A 20,159-nucleotide genomic window follows, 5' to 3' on the forward strand; every position below is an offset into this window, starting at 1 on the left:
AGATGTTAGTATTTAATAGCAGAGATTAAATGAATATAATTGTATAAAAACATTTGAGAGTCTATGTTTGAATATCTCACATGAATTCCTAGAAACTAGATTATGGATTCAAAGAATGTCTGGATTTATAGTATCATAAAGTTTTTTTATTTGCCTTTCAAACATTTTTAAGTTAATTGATGCTCTTCAATATAATGCTAAACCTGAATATTATCAATACCTTTATAATTGAAAATTCTGATCAGCCAATTGTACATTACCGTGATTTATCTGTTCATGTTCTTTGCCTACTTTTTATTGGTTGTTTATTATTTGTTATTGGCTTGTAAGACATCTTTATATATTTAGAAATTCTGAAATATAAAGTAAATGAATATAAAATATCTTACAAATTTTTATGTTTATTATTCAGTACTTTCTCACAAGTTGTTTGATTTTCTTTATATATTCTGCGTGCATCTCCTGAGAATCATCCCTGTCCAAGATACTTTACATCTTTTTTATTATTATGAATGGGATATTCTATTATTTTTTCACAACAATTAGTTTTTAAAAATAGGAACATGACTTACTTTTGTAGGCACCCAGTTGCTAAGCATTCTTATTATTTTCAAAAGCTTTTTAATGCATAAATTTAGGTATTCTAGGTATGCAGTCATAGATACTTCCATTAGGGTTTTTTCCTCTTTTCTTTTTTCTTCCCTTTTTTCCTTTTCTTTCTTTCTATCATACTTTTAAATAATAATTTCTTCAGAAAAATACTATAACACTGATGGTAGTGAGCATCCTTATTTTATTCCTGACATTAGTAGGAATGCTTCCAGTGAATCATCTGTAGGCATGCTAGGTTGCAATCTGATACCCGGATGGAGTAAAAAAGTGTTGACTTTTTTTTCTCAGATATTTGCTATGAAGAAATGTGAAGGCCATCTGAAATTTGCCACCCTTTTTCCTCCCTCATCAAGTGGATTCCTGATTTTTATTCCTTGATGTCAGGAGGTTTTTACTTTTTTTTGAAAGTTTCTATTTAAATTCTCGTTAGTTAATATACAATATAATATTAGTTTCATGTGTACAATACAGTGATTCAACACTTCCATACATCACCTGGTTCTTATTACAACTAGGGCCGTCCCCATCACCTGTTTCACTCATCCCTCCACCTATCTCCTCTCTGGTGACCATGTTTGTTCTCTAGAGTTGGAAGTCTGTTTCATGGTTTGCCTCCTTCCCATTTGTTCATATGTTTTGTCTCCTAAATTCCACATATGAGTGAAATCATACGATATTTGTCTTTCTCTGACTGACTTATTTTGCTTAGCATAATACCCTCTAGCTCTATCCATGTCCTTGCAAATGGCAAGATTTCAGTGTTTTTTTTTTTTTTTTATGGCTGAGTAATAATCCATAGTGTATATATACTACATCTTTTTTTTTTTTTTTTGTCCTTTCCTAGATCTTGGGCTAGGTTTAAGGTTAGATCTAGGGTTAGGTGAGGGTATGTGCCAGAGAAGAGATTTTTACTTTAAAATTAAGTTTAATAACTTGAAAGAGAGATTATCCTTCTGCATCTTTCTTAGAAAAGTAATACAAATTTTAAGATGACTGAATAGCACACTAAGCATTCTTTAATTCAACGTGATATTTACCATTGGTTTTTGGGACCTGAACATTTACCTAATATCTGTTTACTGAACATTACCTAATAACTAAATATTTACCTAAGAAATACATTAGGGAGAAACTAAACACTATTTTTTTTTAGTTTTACATATCATCTATTCCTCTCATTGGTAGAATTGGTATGTATATTTTTAAAGTAATTAACTTATTGTATTTTTAAGGGGAAGGATGATTCCAGCTGAATTAGAGAAAAATATATTAGAAGCTAAAAGAAAGGTATGTTCTGTAACTCCATACTTAAAATGCAGATTCATTTTTATTTTCTTTACTTATTTTCACTAGTGGGAAACAACTGTTAAGGTAATTTCTAAGAGAAATAAAGTAATCCCTAAATGTGGAAAATTCCTCATAAAATTAAAGTGAAAGAATTAAGTTAATGCTGCAGTATTTCTTTAATAATTTTCTGTGAAATTACAAATGAACACTTATCAGCACATGGATTAAACAAAGGAATTTGGTCATTTCCATTTTTGTGGTATTATTTTGCAAAAATAAATCTGGAGAGAACTATAATAAATGAAACTCAGAGACAGTGATACGAGTTCATCTTATGGTTACACTACTCTCCCCAGTCCTGGAGGTACCTCAGAATATATGAAGTTCTTAGGTATTTAAGGTTCTTGTCCAAGTCATGCAGCTTCCTGATGCCCAGAAGTAATGGTGAAGTGACAATAGTCTTCCCATGGGACCTCCTGAGGCTCTACTGACGATTCAGCTTGTGTCATCATCAGGGCCAGACTCCTTTTTGCGTTGTAGCCACAGCTGGCAGCACAGTATTTGGGGCCTTTGACCCTCTCCATGCCATTGCGGATATTTGTGAGACACACAGACTCTGGATGCATGTGGATGTAAGTCACATCCTTTAGTCTAACTCCTAATTTCCCCTTTAAAAAAATATATCCCATGAACAATCCATAAAATTACTTAATTGGTATTGTAGGCCAGATGAAAGTTTCTCTGGAAACTAATTTTTATAATGAATAGAATTGACTCAATATATTAGCCTCGAAAGAGCTATAAATGTATCAAGGGGTTTAAAATAGTCTAAACCTCTATTCAACTAAGAATTTAGAAAATCAATTTGAAGAAATAGTTATACTTTATCTTAATTAATTAATTAATTAATCTTTATTTATTTGAGAAAGAGAATGCATGCACATGGTGGGGGGTGGGGTGGAGAGGGGAGGTCAGGCAGGGGAGTGGCAAGATGGAGTGAGAGAGAATCTCAAGCCCACTCCACACTGAGAGTGGACCCCAACTCAGGGCTCAATCCCATGACCCTGAAATCATGACCTGAGCCAAAATGAAGAGTCGGCGCTTCATGAACTAAGTCACCCAGGTGCCACCTTCAAACTGATTTTAAATCAAAAGATTTAGCCCACTACACTAATGAAAATTTTAAAATTAATACCTATTAAGAAAATCATAATTTTTGATGCTATTAATTTAGTACAGTGACCTTGGGCAAAACTTTCTTCAGCTTTGGTAAAAGTTGGACAAATTTAAAGTTATACAATATGGTAGATATGTTAATTTCTCTGTGGTATTGCCAAATCTGATGCCAACATTTTCATCTGTCCCTGGAAATTATACAGAAGGTGTTTGAATTAATTAGAAACCTAAAACTTTACTGTGTCATGAATAGGCAATAAGAATTCATAGGAGGAAATTTTAAAATGCATTGTTCTTATAAGTAGTATAATGATAGCCAAGTTTATAATTATCTAACACAGCAATTAAAGCTTCATCAATGTTTGAAATAAATTTAACATGGGAAAAAGTCGCCTCTACTACTTAAAAAGAAAGAATAAAAGAACACGTATCTTTTGTACCTGTAGGCAGCCTGGGGAGGTGGATTGTTGCTGTCCAGAAACTACTCCTCTAAACTCAATGGCATTGAAAGGTAAGATCTGCACCATTGCTGGTGAAAGCAAAATAACCTGTTTGGGTTTCTATTCTCTTTTATTAGACTGTGAGCACTAATTGGAGCTGTTTTATCACCTAGAGCCAACTCTGTGACTTGGAATCCACATAAACTCATGGGTGTCCCCCTTCAGTGCTCTGCTATCCTGATCCGTGAAAAAGTAAATGATTTCTATTTTTAAGTAGTGCCATGATGGATGTCTTGGTAATGACTAGTTTCATTGTGAATATTTAAAACCAATATAATTATGGCTTCATTGAATTAGCATAGTGCAGCACAGTTTGCTCTATTAAACAGAACCTTCTCTCTTGATCTTTAAGTAGCAGCCACTGGGTCATTGAGGTGCCACAAACCAAATGACTGTAAGCACAAGTGGTAACTCAATGTATGGATAAGACTTGGGATGACACAATGGGCAGTGATGAGGTCAATAGAAAACCTGACCGTTCATGCCCCACTCATTAAAAACACCACGAAAAAACAAAATGTCTCTTAGGGATCAAATTTGGTCCACTGACCCATTTGTTATCTCAGAGTGTAGGGCCAAAAATATTGCTCATTTTAAATGTAGATAAGTCTGAGTAACTGCAATATATTTTAAGCATAGAAAGCACAAATTTATGGATTGTATGAAATTATTTTCTTCTCATATGTTTTTGTATTTTATCTCCAACAATAGTAAATGCAATGTTACATAAGGAGATAAGGCCATGGTCTTCTCCAAGGAGAGATATAATGATGAACTTTAACTTAAGAATTCTTATCTCCATGTTTGTCAGAAATGCAAATGAACTTTATGTAGTATCATTTATAGCTTTGTTTTCCTTCTCTCTTATAAGCAATTCAAAGAGTTTGGATATAAAAATAAAGTGTCTGTGCTCTTACTACAAACTGCTTCAACTGGCACTCTACTTACTCTTTTTTTTTTTTTTTTAATTTACTTTTATTTAAATTCCAGCTAGGTAACATTCAGTGTAATATTAGTTTCAGGTGGATGATGTAGTGATTCAACACTTCCATACCACAACTGGTGCTCATTACAACAAGTGCATTCTATAATCCCCATCACCTATTTCACTAATCCCCCTACCTCCTCCCTCTGGTAACCATCAGTTTGTTCTCTAGAGTTGAGGGTGTTCTTGATTTCCCTCCCTCTCTCAGGCATAAAAAAAGAATGAAATCTGCCATTTGCAACAACATGGATGGAGCTAGAGGGTATCATGCTAAGCAAAATAAGTCAGAAAAAGATAAATACCATATGATCTCACTCATATGTGGAATTTAGGAAACTCATTTACTCTTGAGTGCTCACTCAGTGACCACTTTATCTCTTTTTAGAGGGCCTTAGAATATTCTCCCTAGCCTAGGCAATTCTCAGCAACACAAGCTGGAACACTTCTTAGCTCTGCTTCAGATTCTATTCTTTGGTCACATGGCAGCCATATTCCTTCAATATCCAATAAAATATTCAATAAAATGGCAGCCGCCTTGTGTTTGAAGCCTGCAGGCTAACAGGTCCCCCCTTCCTGTCCACTCCTGCATGTCCAATACCTGGAAACTATAATTTGGCTAACATTTGTTTTCTTTAAGAAGCTTCTGGGTTTGCTATCTCTTCCTATTGCTAACAGGTCTGTCTTCAACATTCAGATTTCTGATACCTTCATGTTTAGGACTCAAATACAAATTTTTTTTTGCAGTCTTCCTTGACTTCTTCACCCATAGTGAGTATGTTGAAATAGTACATTTTACTCTATTATCACATATCATGTGTTCCTCCAAGAAGTTTCTGTTTTCTTGTTTTATACTTTTTTTTTTTGTATAAAAAAGACATATAGATGGTCAATGGTGGTAGAACAGAACCCTCAAACTACTAAGCTTTCACTAATTTGAAGGTCATCTCTGGAAAATAAGCCTGTTTTGGTGTGGCCTTAAATTAAGAGGAACATTTGGTTCTATCTATTAAACCACTTGAGTGTCTAAGGTTGCCCATTAGACCATTTTGACTCATGCCTTAACGAGCAGTATAAACCAAGTATGTTAGTATTGAATGAATATATTTTCTGATGCTAAAAAAACACATTTAGGCACTTTACATATAGATATGCATATATATATATTGCTGCAATTGTACACAAAATACAATTAAAACTAATTTTAAATGTCTTTTATTTGATCTTTTAAAAGAAAGGAAATACCATGTGTTTTTGAGGTGAAGTGCTAATCATGTTAATCTCTTTCATCCAGAAGGACTTTTTCATAATGTAAAATTGAAACCCATTCAGTGGCTTCTTGTTGCTTTTAGGATGGGGATTAAAATCCCTGACATCGCCTACAAAGCCTGGGAGGTACAGCCCATACCCTCCTCTGCTCTCCTATTCACCGTTTGCTTCCTTTTGCTTTCTTCCCTTGACATCCTTGACCTGCTCTTATTTCCCAGAAGAAGCAGTGCAGCTCATCACCTATGACTTTGGCAGGAGTTTCTCCTTCTGCTTATGAGGGTCTGGCTCCACTTTGTCCCCCACACCCTCCCCCAACATCTTTCTAGTTTAGCTCCTACTGAACTTGAAAATGACTTTTACCCAGAAGCCTTCCTAGACCTTCAGACTAAGTGAAATCTTTGATCTTAGAGCACAATATTACAACACTGTGAAACTCCTCCACAGAGTTTATCCTGGGTACAATTTCACACTCACATGCTGTATTTTGTTTAGTGTCTAACCCACCTAACCTCCTGTAACCCAGATTGTAAAGTCAGTAGGGCAGAGCATTTCCACCCTTCCTTGCCACAAATCCACTGCCTGGGCACGGTGTGTGACAGATTGTGGGTAAATATGACTAGCTTAATCATAACATCAGAAGAGTAGATATAACCTATACTAATTATAACTCTGTCTAACATAACAGAAGGGGAATTTAGGGGGTGGCTGGGTGGCTCAGTAGTTGATCCCAGGGTCCTGGGATCGAGTCCTGCATTGGGCTCCCTGCATGGAGCCTGCTTCTCCCTGTGCCTGTGTCTCTGCCTCTCTCTCACTGTGTGTCTCTCATGAATAAATAAATAAAATCTTAAAAAAAAATAAATAAGGGGAGTTTGGAGTAAACTAAAGAGAAAATATTTACATGTAGAAATAGGATTCCTAAGATATAGATACATAAAGTACTCATTTCAATGTATCATTTCTATTCTTTTCTCCCTAAATACTTCAATTCTTACCACCACATTGCACTTTTAAGCCTAGATCTACAAGCCTATCTTAAAAAACAAAAAAAGAGTGTGATTTTTTTTCCCCTTGAAATGGGGTTTCCACAAACTCCAGCACAAACTGCCCCTCTGTCAGATCCCAGATTCGTCACTGGTTGGTTGTGTGACCTTGAAAATTGTTCAGTATGTTAAAGTATCCATTTCTTCAATTTACAAGCATGATACAACAATAGTACCTATGCTATGAGTTTTCTGTGAGGCTCAAATGATATACTACTTGTGAAGTGTCCAGTTGATAAAAAACACACAGTAAACATATTGTTATTTGCTTCTTGTGCAACAGTTATGCTTGGCGTGTATTTAAACGGTACCCTGTCAGTGCACGCACATTTGGCCTTGCTTGTGTTCTCTTGGCGCACATCCTTTGAGAAAATCCTCTCTTTAACTTGGTGACAGGAAACACTTCTTTTCTCTAGTGATTACTTCTTAACCATCCAAAGCAAATGCTTCTCCATTCTTCAACACTTAAGAGGAACGTTTTCAACATCTTTTATGTGAGAAGCACAAAATTAAATGAACGGGTTACTTTATTCTCTACCTACTGTGACTCCCAGAGCACTTTGCTGACTGGCACCCAAAAGGCTGATTCATGGGATAGTTTAGTTTAAGCGAACGAGGCCCTCAGTTCTCATTAACTTCAATACATAGTAGCAAATGATTTCAAAAGAGCAGCAAAACTTCAAGGAGTTTGAGAAAAGTTAAGGAAAAATAGAGAAATTGTATTAATCCAATTACACCATCTGTTGTCCCAGATAAACCCAAAGGACAACTGGATATACAAAAATCCTAGAAAGGTAACATGTTTTTATATAAAATAAACAAAATTCTCTTTAAAAGTGCATGGACTTAGAAATGTATAGAATTGTTGAATCACTATATTGTACGCTTGAAACTAATATAACACTGTATGTTAGCTATATCAGAATTAAAATACAAAACTTCATAAAATTCAAAAAATAAAATAAATGAAGGTAACAAAAAAGTGCATGTAAAGTAGAAATGCTAAGTTAATTGAAATAAATAATGGTAGTTTCTTATTGAAATGTATATAACCTACATGTAGATATATTCTTGCTTCTTTAGGGTCTTCTGGAAGCATGCAACCAGATGAGAGCTGGGTATCTTTTCCAGCCAGATAAACTCTACAATGTGGACTTTGATACAGGGGATAAAACTATTCAGTGTGGCCGCCACGTTGATGTCTTTAAGCTATGGTTAATGTGGAAAGCAAAGGTAGGAATGTATCATTCCTTTTATTAGGCCCTCTTTGTCTGGATCAAGAATATATAGATGGTTCCATTTTCTTTAGAGTTCTATCTGGGTGTCTTTTCCAAAGGTTTTGTCTCACTATTTTCCTAAATATCTCTCAAGAAAACTATATTTCTAACTACAGATAACAACGGTATTGTTGTTATCTAACTGCTATATTTCTAACAACAGATGACAACCTTGGCTTCTCGGGTCTAAATTCCAACTGGGGTAGAAAAAAAAAATCTGGCATGTTCCACTGTTACTATATACTCTACCAAACTGTAAGACTAAAAATCTGTTAAGAAAATAAGCTTGTCTGCAACTTTTTAAAAAACTGTTTTTTTCCTCTACTACTTAGAATTGTTAATAGTCAAGTAGACTTGAAGTTGATATAGATTCTCAGATGTGAACCCTTGTTACATGGATGTGCAATCTACCTTTGCGTCTAAGGTCAGCAGATGGTCTCTCCAGAGATTATGACAACATAAAACATGTTCTGTACCCTTTGCGTGCCCCTTATTTATAAGTTTCTATTACTTCATTTCCAGTCCTCTATAAAAAGATGGACATTGGGTTCTGTGCCGATGAAAGCTATGACATGAACTAACACCATCTATAATGTATTACTGACCCTGCTATTTAATTTGAAGTCTTTTTGTTGTTGTTAGAAATCTATTACCACAAAAACAGAGACACCACTTGTCATCAAAGTCACCTAGCAACATCCTGTCATATAGTCAACACTCTGATAAAAGAACATTGGTGACTCAGGAAGATAATCAGCCATTATTTAGTTCATTGTGGAGTTTCATTGATAATTTTCTTCATTCAAAGATAGGTATTCTCTAATTTCTTTTCCGGGAGATTTTTAAATATCCAGTTTGGAAATTTTGTTAAGCTTGCTTTAAAAATATTCAAAGTTCCAATTTTTGCAAACACGAAGCTCAAAATTTTGTGCAGATCTCTCAGACACCTATAATCCAAATATCCCTCAGTGTGATTCTGTATCGATTTTATTTGTGTAAATATTCTCAGGGACCTCCTGAACTCTGTAAGAGGCTGTTAGTTCTACCAAAGTTGAGCTGCCAGTCATAGCATATACCTACCTCAATTTACCTTACACGAGTATTTACACCTAGATACTTGTTGACAGGGGGCATCCTTGAACTCACAAACGCTCAATATGTATCAAAACATTTTTAAAAATTATATATATGTATATATATATGAAAGATTATGTAAAGGATCACATAGTTCATCTATTCCTTTATATAATAAAGGGGTGACATTTAAACTTTTTAACACAAAGAAATACATTTTATGCTGTGGCCCAGTAATACATACACACACGTAATTAAAACAAAAGTTTTAGGAAAAGATCTTATAATGTGAAATTCTCTAATATTTTCTTTTCTGCTTTTTTCTTTGAAGACTTTTTTTATTTTTTTTTAATTTTTTATTTTATGATAGTCACAGAGAGAGAGAGAGGCAGAGACATAGGCAGAGACATAGGCAGAGGGAGAAGCAGGCTCCATGCACCAGGAGCCCGACGTGGGATTCGATCCCGGGCTCCAGGATCGGGCCCTGGGCCAAAGGCAGGCTCCAAACCGCTGCACCACCCAGAGATCCCTGCTTTTTTCTTTGAAAGAAAAGCTGATCTGACCCACTTCAGTGGCTCTATTACTCGCTAATGACCTATCAACTGCAGGTCAAAAGATACAGATAAACACATTTGGCCTGGATTAAGCCAGACCATCCGAGAAACACTTTGTTTGGCCTTCTATAAAGCAGATGTGACCAATGAATATTTTGTATCTATATTTATTTACTTTGTCCTTCCTGTAAACATGAGGTTTCCAAATCAGAGGAAGATCAACTACTTACTTAGAGAACATCTCTTGTGTCAGTTTCTCCTTCCCCTACTCCCCATTCGGGCAACTTAGCGAGGCCACATCACAGCACCCTCCATGTGCAAAGGAGATTTCTATCGCAGGACAGGAACCCTGCAATTAGGAAACCGGAATCTTATACCAGCTGGCACACCCACCCTGAGAGAGAGGGAGGGAAGGAGCGAGAGCTTAGGACTCCTGAATGCTAAGGAATCCTCTTCGGGTGGAGAAAAGGAAGTCTCTATCCCATTCTACCCCAGAATGAAAATCACTTGACTCCTAGGGAGATAAGAAATATTTTATTACCCTTTCAATGGGCGCAGATGATTACATAAAAACTTAGTATACACTGGCATGGAAATGCTTTTCCCATAAAAAACATGTCTCACACTGGAAATCAAATTCAGGAAATATCCATGGCAGGTTCGACAGGGAGGTTTTGACTTCCAAGATTGAAAAATTCTATTTTGTCCTCCTTTGCTCTAATTACACAATGAAAACTTCATTGATGATAGAAAGAGGAGCCATTGTTAATGAAATTTGTATTACTTATAAAAATAATCAATTACATAAAATACTGTGATAGGCTATAAAAATAAGAAGAAAAATCAGATAATAGTATAAGATGCTATGAGCATTGACTATATATGCAAAAACAAATATAATACAGAACCTTCCTTTTATGTAGATTTTCTACATGGGTTGGACTGGTTGTGGATTCATAATATGAATCTGTTTTGGCCATGAGAATACTATAGGGAGTTTAATTGTCCAAAAACCCCATCTGCTTTTCTTAACTTCATAATTGCATTTGTCCCGGGGCTGTTTCCCAAAGTTTTCTCCCAGCCAATGACTGAGCCTGTCGGGGATTCTAAAGCATTCCCAGTCCTGAGAGGCATAAGGCTCTTCTGACAGCTGACTTGGTGTGAGGTCTCCTCAGTAGCCTTTCTGAATTTTTCTTGGACTTCTTGGTAGTCTAGGAAGTTTCCACCCCACTTAGCTTCCCTTTCTCTTTCACTTAGGCTCAGACTTATTTACAGTCTGATACTTCTCCCACTCTAACCAGCTCCTCCTTCCACCCAGGTACTTCCACTAATAAAATCCTGGCACCTTTAATCACATTGTGATGTTTGCTTTTTTGGAAAGCATGAACTAACAGAGTCCACTAAAGCTTAAACTAGAAGTGCCATTGTCTTTAATATTCAATCTTTGTAGATTCTTTTCACAGAACTTAAAGATTCATTTGCAGTATAGACACATACCTTGATATTTTTAAATGCCAATTCAATATGCATGAATGCCATTAAAAGTTCTAAATGGAAAATTCCTGGGAAGTAGTGAGCTCTATGGCAATCACTTCAATGATCCTTGGCCTCATTTCTCTGGAATCAAAAGTAGGATCATTCATCAATAATTTCTATTAACTTTTCCACAAGCCTTTCTCCTTCCTCTTTTAACTGTTTATAGCTTCCTCCAAACCGGACTGCCCTCAAAGAGAAACTTCTGGCATATCAGATGATAACGTGGTTATCACAAGAAATTAGTCCATCATTCCAATTCTTAAGCATTTCAAATACTAACAATGCCTTTTCCAAATGAATGTTTGTTCAAAATTGTGAGAGTTGTTGGTTCTAGCCATGTATTCATATAATTGATTTTTCAAATATATGCATATATATAAAATATACATATTATAAACATAACACATACTACATATGTTAATTTCCTGTAGAGAAAGACATTGAAGGCATGGAAAAGGATAAGGAGCGAAGGAAACAAATTCTGTTGGAAACAAATTCTGATTTGAGATAAAGTCCCCTTTAGGGCTCTTAGCACCCTATTTACTCAGTTGTGTTCACCTGTATTGTATTGAGAATCCCAGAGCTCCCACATATCATAGGGGCCGTGAAATTCTGTGCTCATTGAACATTGCAAATGCTGTGTGTAAATAGGGTGGCAAGACATGGAAGTTGCATATATCTCCTTAGCTCACATGTCTCATTAGGGACACTTTACTTACTTGACTCACAAACACAAGTCCAAGGCAAAATTTTAAAGAATTTCAGGATAGCAATGGCAGAGAATAAATTAAGCAGAAAACCCTTCTGAGTATAGGGCCCATGTGATTTTGCAGGTTGTATGCTCATGAAGCCAACTCTAATTACAAAGGCTTATATACTGAGAATCCACTAAAGTACCACTTCATATGGTTGTGAAGCCTAGAATAACTGAGAATGCATACCCTCAGCTTGGGCTCTGGGTGCATGGACCAAAGCAAAGAGATCAGTGGGGAAGCAATTTTAATAATGTGGGAGAGAATGATTAGGCCAGCAGAGTGGCAGTGGATATAGGCTAAGGTATATTAGAGTCTAATTACATTTTGAAGATAACCATAATGAAATTTACCGAAGTATTAGATGTGGACTATGAAAAAAAGAAGATCAAGAATATGAGAGCTTTTAAGTTTTGGGATTTAGCAACTAGAGGATCAAATCGATACATTATTGAGATTGGAAAGACTGTGGCAGAAATAAGTTTGTGTAGAGAGATCAGGAGTTGAGTCTTGAACGTGTCATTTTGAGATGTTCATTAGTCATCTCAGTGGGGATTTGAGTGAGCAGTTGAGTATATAAGTCTGAGATTCAAAGAGAAGGTCTCAGATGAAAATATAAGTGGGAGGGTCACCCCGTGTAGTGCTTAATAACACGAGACAAGCAGAAATCACCATGGGAAAGAAGGTGGGTGGAAACAAAGACTGGACAATGCTTCTGTGCCTCGGTTGCCCACCTTATAGGGTTCTTCTAAGAGAAATTAAACCAAGTGTATACAGTACGGAACTACATGCCTGTGGTGGAGCAGAATTTCAATGTTGTTAATGTTTAAATACATTCTGGGGATCCCTGGGGGGCTCAGCGCTTGAGCACCTGCCTTTGGCCCAGGGCATGGTCCTGGGGTCTCCAGATCGAGTCCCTGCATGGAGCCTGCTTCTCCCTCTCCCTGTGTCTCTGCTTCTCTCTTTCTCTCTGTGTCTCTCATGAATAAATAAAATCTTAAAAATTAATTAATTAATTAATTAATTAGCAAAAAATTACATTCTTCCTGCGAGCATGCCAAGGGCTTTATTTATAGTATTTCTCTCATTCCTTGTAACATTATATGTAACTTTTAAAAATTTGCTCTACATACTAGACGGATGAGAATCACATGTCAATATATTTAGCAAATGTGTGTAAATCTAGGCACTGAAGTGCAGAAGGCCAAGAAATCGGCCTTACATTCACAGACAGTAGGGATCAAAGTGGGATGAGGATCTAGAAATAATGAAGTGATAATGGAGAACACCTACTAGTGGTAAGATAATAATCACATTATTTATTTATATAAGTACATTTAAATAATTTAAATCAATTTCAGGAACTTTTTTGATGTAATTTAAAGGAACTTACTTTTGAATGGAAACTTTGATTTTTTTTTTTTTTTTTGATTACAGGGAACCTGTGGCTTTGAGGCACAGATCGACAGATATATGGAACTTGCAAAATACTTCTATAAGGTTTTGAAGAAAAAAGATAACTTTAAGCTTGTGTTTGATGCAGAGGTAAAGATGTCTTTCTTTCTTTTTTTTTTTTTTGATAATTTAATGGATTTATACTTTGCTGAGTATTCTTACCTGAGATAATTTTAAAAATATGCCTAGCAATTCTCATAAATAGTTTATCTTATCTAAATGCAAATCATCTAGGTTTTAAAATCTGTTTTAAGTTCTGTGTCTTACAAGCCAAAGGTCCAAAAGACTTTTAATTGATAATGATTTTCAATATTTTCCTTTTTAGGACAATTAGAACTATTTGGTTAAATTGCTTTTCTGATTTCTCTGGCACAGAATAAGAGTAATTTAATTGTTCCTAGCTTTTTTTCTTGAATGTTATATTATGTAGCTGGGTTTCTGGACAGCAGATCATTAGAGAAGGTAGACTTAAAATTACCATAATCTTTGGTAGATTGATATTAACCCACTAAGTAGGTATTAGTGAAAAAATTGATATTTTTGCCAGCATTATGTCAATTTTCCTCTCCAAGTCCCAGTTAACCATCCAATGGCATGAAGCCATGCTAATAAGAACAATTGTTAGGAAAAAATGTGCTTCACCTGTCTTCGAAATTGTCTTCCTCTGACTACATTATTATCTTAATTTTGGTGAGTCTCGTAGTTTTAAATGGAAAATAGTAGTAAATTTAAAATTTAATTTAATTTTTAATTTTTTTTCTTTTTTTATTTTTTTAGAGAGAGAGAGAGAGAGGAAGGGGAGGGATAGAAGGAGAGAGAGAGAGAGAATCTTAAGCAGACTCCATGCCCAGTGTGGAGCCCCAGATGGGGCTAGATCTTATGACTGTGAGATCAACAACTGAGTTGAAATAGAGAGTCAGACACTTAACTGAGCTACTCAAGTGCCCCAAAGTCTGTTTTTAAAACTATACATCTTTTACTAGTTTATTTTCCTCTATGAAATCAAATTTATGTAAAATTTTCTTTTATTTTTTATCTATGTGGAAAACAGCCAGTCACTGAAACCAGAAAACTTGAATTCATCTTGAAAGACCAGGAGAGGTTAATTATATCTGTTGAAATTTTGGAGATGTAAACCCTCTTATCTGTACCCACAGCCACTGCTTTAGTGAAGTCATCTCTGTTCTCTCCAGACTTACTATGATAGACTAATACTAATATCTAATATTCTTCTCTATTCATTTGTTCTCTCCTCTAAGCCACTGTCCATATTGCAACCCAAATGGTCTTTCTCAAATATGAAACTGGAACTAGCATTATTGTTTAAAATATTTTGAGCAATGGTCATGGAATGGATAGCTGAAGATCTCTGAAGGAAATTGAGAGAACAGAGCATGGCAAGGATGACTTACATAGATATGAACATCATTAAGAATTGTGGTAGGAGAGGTTAAGAAAGACAGCAAAAGCCATGCCAGACTGGAAACTCTGTAAGGACAATGATGATTTCTGTTGTGTCTGTGTCTAGAGTCTGACATGTATTATACCCTTAAAAGCTATTTTTAAATATCTTAAAATATCTAGGTGGTTCAGTCGGCCAAGCATCTGACTTCCACTCAAGTCTTGATCTCAGAGTCCTAGAATTGAGCTCTACATGGGGCTCCCTGTACAGTGGGGAGTCCGCTTGTCCCTCTCCCTCTGCTCCTCCCCCTGCTTGTGTGAGCTCATTCTCTCTCAAATATATATATATATATATACACACACAAAGAGATTAAAATATATAGAATATATTTTAAATATATTAAATATTAAATATATTTATATTTATAAGTATATTATAAATATATATTATACATAAATGTAATATATTAAATATAAAATCATTAAAATACCTCTGAAATGCTTAAGAAATTAGGTAGAGTTTTAAAGATACTTGTAAAATTTTTATGCTCAATTTAGCCTGAGTTCACCAATGTCTGCTTCTGGTATTTCCCACCAAGACTTAAACATATCCCAAAAGGTTGTGAAAGAGATCAAGAACTCCAAAAGGTAAGTGTGTGTGTGTGCGTGTATGTGTGTGTGTGTGTGTGTGTGTGTGTGTGCGCGCACACACACGCTGTTTTTAATTTTAACATCGCCTTTTAAATAATGTATCTGTCTGGTTAGTTTGATTTGTTAGGACATGGTAATCATGTGGTCCCAAGCCATTGATTTAATACTTGTATAGAGATGAGCTCAATCTCAACATGTCAGTCTTTTTTCAAATTAATCCAGTCATAATATATGTAATTGAAAAATATTTATTGAGTGCTTAATATACATTAGCTGAGTTTCCTACTCTTTGCTTAATCCATTCATCAGTTAATACATATTAGGTATTCCAATAGAAGTTCGAGGTATAAAATGAATTAGAATCTAAGTCGTAAGTTGGCTAAGAACGCTGAGTAGGAGAGAAGACAAAAATATAAATAATCACAATTGCTAACAAGAATATAAGAGGTAGTTGTAGAACTGTTACAAAATTTGAAATACTTACCAAAAGATCACCTGAGCATGGATATGAGCTTTTATTAGAGAACAAAGAACAATATACTGGAAAAAATTCCAAATGAATATCATAACAAGGGGGATAGCTCATATTTCATTGTTAAAGAAGATCACTACCGTCATATGCAATTTATCACATATATTTATCATAAGTTTTTAACCAGTATTAAGCAAGCATCACATATACACATTTTACTTTGAGTTATGCCAACGTTACAACCACTTATGTTGGTGCCCTTAGGAGGTACCCTGGCATACACTGAGTACAAACCATCTGATATCGGTGTTTAAGAGCTTTAACTTTTTGTATCACCAAAATTTCACTGGGCTTGTAAGTCCTAAGTGAAAAATAAAGATTTTTTTTTGTTTTGCCTTTTGCTTCTCACAATACCACTTGTTTAAATATTTTGTGGTTTGAGGCAAGTATTAAGTGAAACTCTTTACATTTTTTTAAGTATATGTGTGATCTTCCACTAGGGCAATTACTACGGCTGAGAACTAGTGAGGCACATGTTTTTATGCAGACTTGCAAGCTGGCTCCTGAGGTGCACACAGCTCATTTACCAGAGAGCTGTCCCTCTTAGGGACATGTTCTTGGATAGAAGGCAAGGGGGAGACCAATGAAACAGTTCTTTAAAAACACCGCAGGCAATAATTAATATCTATTGTTTTATGATCATCTTGATTAAAATATTAAATAGGGAAGGACATTATATGAAGTGTCTTTAAGGTAGATAAATATATCTATTTGCTTCTACACTGCCATCATATAAGATTTATGGGGAAATTAAGTAATGGATAGCATATGCAGCATTTTAGTAGTAAACTGTGTGCAGAAGCAAATTTTCAAGAAGCACAGCAGGTTGAGTAGTTATAGAATGCCCTCCTCTGGCTTTCCCTAATGCCAGTGCCTCTTTGCCCTATAATAATAACCCAAGAATGTATTAATGTGATCTGGTCCCACATATATGTTGTCATTTACACAGACAGGATTTGTTTCTGTGAAACTCACAAAGAAACTATGTTTTGCTGCAGAGCAGTGACCTGGTAGAAAAACTTACGGTGTAGTACAATAATTTAAACAATGAAAGTTATGATGCCAAATTACGCTACTATTTTTCCATTGCCTATTTCCTTTTACCTCTTTCTCAGATGCTTCTATTTGAATTGCCATATAAATATAAGCAAAATGTCATACAACCTTCTTTAATGCATTCTAGCACATTCATATTATTTTGAGTTGGGTCATTGTGAATCATGAAGTAACAAGAGCTACAGTATGAATACAGAACATGCTGGTATATATTTTTTTCCTGTACTAAGCATCTTAAAAATTATCCCTGATAGTTTTAAATTGCTTGCTATTTTTACTCTGTACTAATGATAGCTATGTAGCCATCTAGAATGTGGGAGAGCACAGGCTTGTAAAATTACCTTTTAATAATATTTACATTTGCACACAGATTGCTCCAAAGATTAAAGCACAGATGATAGAGGAAGGCACAGCCATGATAAGCTACCAGCCATGTGGGGACAAAGTAAATTTTTTTCGAATGGTCTTTTCTAACCCTGCCACAAGACGAGCAGATGTTGACTATCTCATCGATGAAATTGAAAGGCTTGGAAAGGATTTATGAGACTTCAATATGAGCTTGAATACAAGTGTGAATGGCAACTTAAAAAATCTGCTGCTGAAGATAAGAGAGGAATACTATAAGCAGTTTCCTCTCTTTCAGAACTTATGATTCTCTTTTATCCTTTGCTATCTAAGATGATGAAAGGGAAGCCAATTCACCGAAGATAAATAGATTAAGTTCAAGTTCCTTCATGTATTTGTTATTTTCGTTAATTTGATCAAAATTATTGAAAATCTGCTAAATGTCAGCTCCTTGTCTTGGTATATTCAGAGTACATCAGTAAATAAGAAAGACAAAAATCCCTCCTCTTGTAAAGGAAGAAGCTCCATTGTGGGCATTGAGTAACTTAGCATATATTTACATGTTGGAATTAACTGAATAAAGATTTCCTGAATTGAAATAATTTTCGATATCACATGGTAGTATTGTCTCTGTCAAAAATGAAATCATATGTATCATGTTTCTCTTTTTCAAACAGTCAGATGAATAAAGTGTTCTGTATTTTAGAGCAGAGAGTCAGGAATGGCAGCAGCTGACCTATTTCCCCTTTGATCCTTGTCTTTTTATTTAGAAGGGACTGTGGGCCTACTATGTTTCTATGCAATAATTTAATTCATTTTTTTCCTGCAACACCATTTTTAATGTCTCTAAAGATCCACTGCAGTGACATCTTTTACAGTTCTCCAAAAGTGTATCAGCCATATTTCATAAAATGGAATAAGGCCGTTCCATATTGATGGTGTCATTAGCGTTTTTTCAGCTCCATTTTGGAGATAATAATAACTAACATTAATTGAGCACTTACTGTACATCAAATGGTATGCTAAGCATTTCACCTTGCATGGTCTCATTTAGTTCTCTATTAATGCTATGATTCAAGTGATCTATTATCTCCATTTTACGAATGAGAAGGCGAAGATTTAAAGAATTTAAATAATGTGTTTAACATCATGCTGCTGGTAAGTAATGAAACCAAAATTTGAAGCTAGGTAGCTTTCTTCTCAAGTGTGCATGACGAAGAATCCGCCCAATACCTTGCTGCAATTAACATTCACTACCTGCCACTTGAGACGTTTGTCAAATGACTTGACTTAAGCAGTTCTCTTTGCTCCTCTCTGAAATAGGAATAATAATGGTGCCTTTGCTACACCACAGGTTTTTGTTGGAATAAATAGTTTCGTTAAATATTTTTAAAAATTGTGTTAGTTTTCTCCTTTTACAATGTATACATATACCAGACCATCATTGATGCACACTTTACGTATCTTACAATTTAATTGGTCAATTATACCACAATCAAGCTGGAAAAATTAAAATATTTTCTCAATAAAGAAAAAAAATCAAATGATTCAGTAACTTCAAAGGAAGCTGAAAATTTAAAACAATATCACATACTGAGGAAAATGAAGGGAAACATGGTATTGAATCTACAGAAAAATATAAAGAGGGAAAAAGTGTAATGTAGTGTACATGTAACTTCTTCTTTATAGTCTGACAATTTACCTTTCCCCCACAGAAAAAGAAGATAGACCCAGTAAGAGACCTATAGCATGCCTGTTATAGGCCTGGCACATAATTAATGTCAGTATTGCATATTTCATTTTTAGTATGTCAAATAGAGCCAGAGACTTAAAAATATACTAAGTAAAAATCAAGTTCTGTAACATTGGTTTTATCTTTATTGTAATCATTCAGGGTTACAATCAAATATTGTCACGTTTCTTGATGATACAGGACATTGTACCTTTCTGTTTTCCAAACTGGGTTGCATTCGTTCAAGTTAAAAGTGTAAGAACTTCTGTATTTAATGAAGAAAAACACATGAATTGGGATAGAGATTCTTTTCAATTGTTTTTCTACCAAATAAATAAGACATTTCAGATCCAAAGTTTTCCTCAGAGGAAACATAAAATTGATTATACTACAGACTTTGATAGGCTGTGTCTTTGTGAGATATAGGGAATGGCAGTTTAATTATCTAAGTGCAATGTATCCCTTGCTAAGAATTACTGCTCTAGACAGGAGGGTTTGTTCCAAATGTTATCGGGTTTGTCAGGCTCAGAAACATAAATCTGTTTCTTCCCTATGCATTATGCATGATCGCCTATCATTACATAAAGGTTATCAAAGAGACATTAAACATTTCCTTTTCAAGAGTGCACCCCAAGTTTCTTTGTCCCTATATTTACAATTGTAGATACTAGCTTTATTGCTTAATAAATACTTGGAAAAAGAATAAAGTAAATCATAACTGTTTCAGTATAATGTGCATGTTGTATGGGTTATATAAACAAGTTAGAACAGCGCTTTCTTCTAATATCAATTCTATGAATTAAGCAAATATTTCTGTAGCATTTCTAGAGATTCACAGTCTGATTTTTTCAGTAGTGCCCTGTTAATAACAACTAACTTAATATGAAGTGTTCTCTATTGTTTTGAGGTATGTGACATTTTCAATGGT

The 20,159-nt window shown here is 35.0% G+C and overlaps 1 protein-coding gene across 1 annotated transcript in view; it reads left to right on the forward strand.

The window, feature by feature from the left end:
* Positions 1-17,698, forward strand: part of LOC121481890 (glutamate decarboxylase 1-like) — a 29,131-nt gene extending 11,433 nt beyond the window's left edge. The window contains exons 8-15 of the mRNA XM_041739488.1: positions 1,845-1,899; positions 2,415-2,531; positions 3,522-3,586; positions 3,689-3,767; positions 7,950-8,099; positions 13,497-13,604; positions 15,474-15,563; positions 17,525-17,698. Coding sequence (XP_041595422.1) covers positions 1,845-1,899; positions 2,415-2,531; positions 3,522-3,586; positions 3,689-3,767; positions 7,950-8,099; positions 13,497-13,604; positions 15,474-15,563; positions 17,525-17,698 — 838 coding nt within the window. The remainder of the gene's footprint in view (positions 1-1,844; positions 1,900-2,414; positions 2,532-3,521; positions 3,587-3,688; positions 3,768-7,949; positions 8,100-13,496; positions 13,605-15,473; positions 15,564-17,524) is intronic.
* The last annotated feature ends 2,461 nt before the right edge of the window (positions 17,699-20,159 follow it).

Source organism: Vulpes lagopus, chromosome 24 (genome assembly GCF_018345385.1).
Source record: "Vulpes lagopus strain Blue_001 chromosome 24, ASM1834538v1, whole genome shotgun sequence".
Taxonomy (NCBI): Eukaryota; Metazoa; Chordata; class Mammalia; order Carnivora; family Canidae; genus Vulpes; species Vulpes lagopus.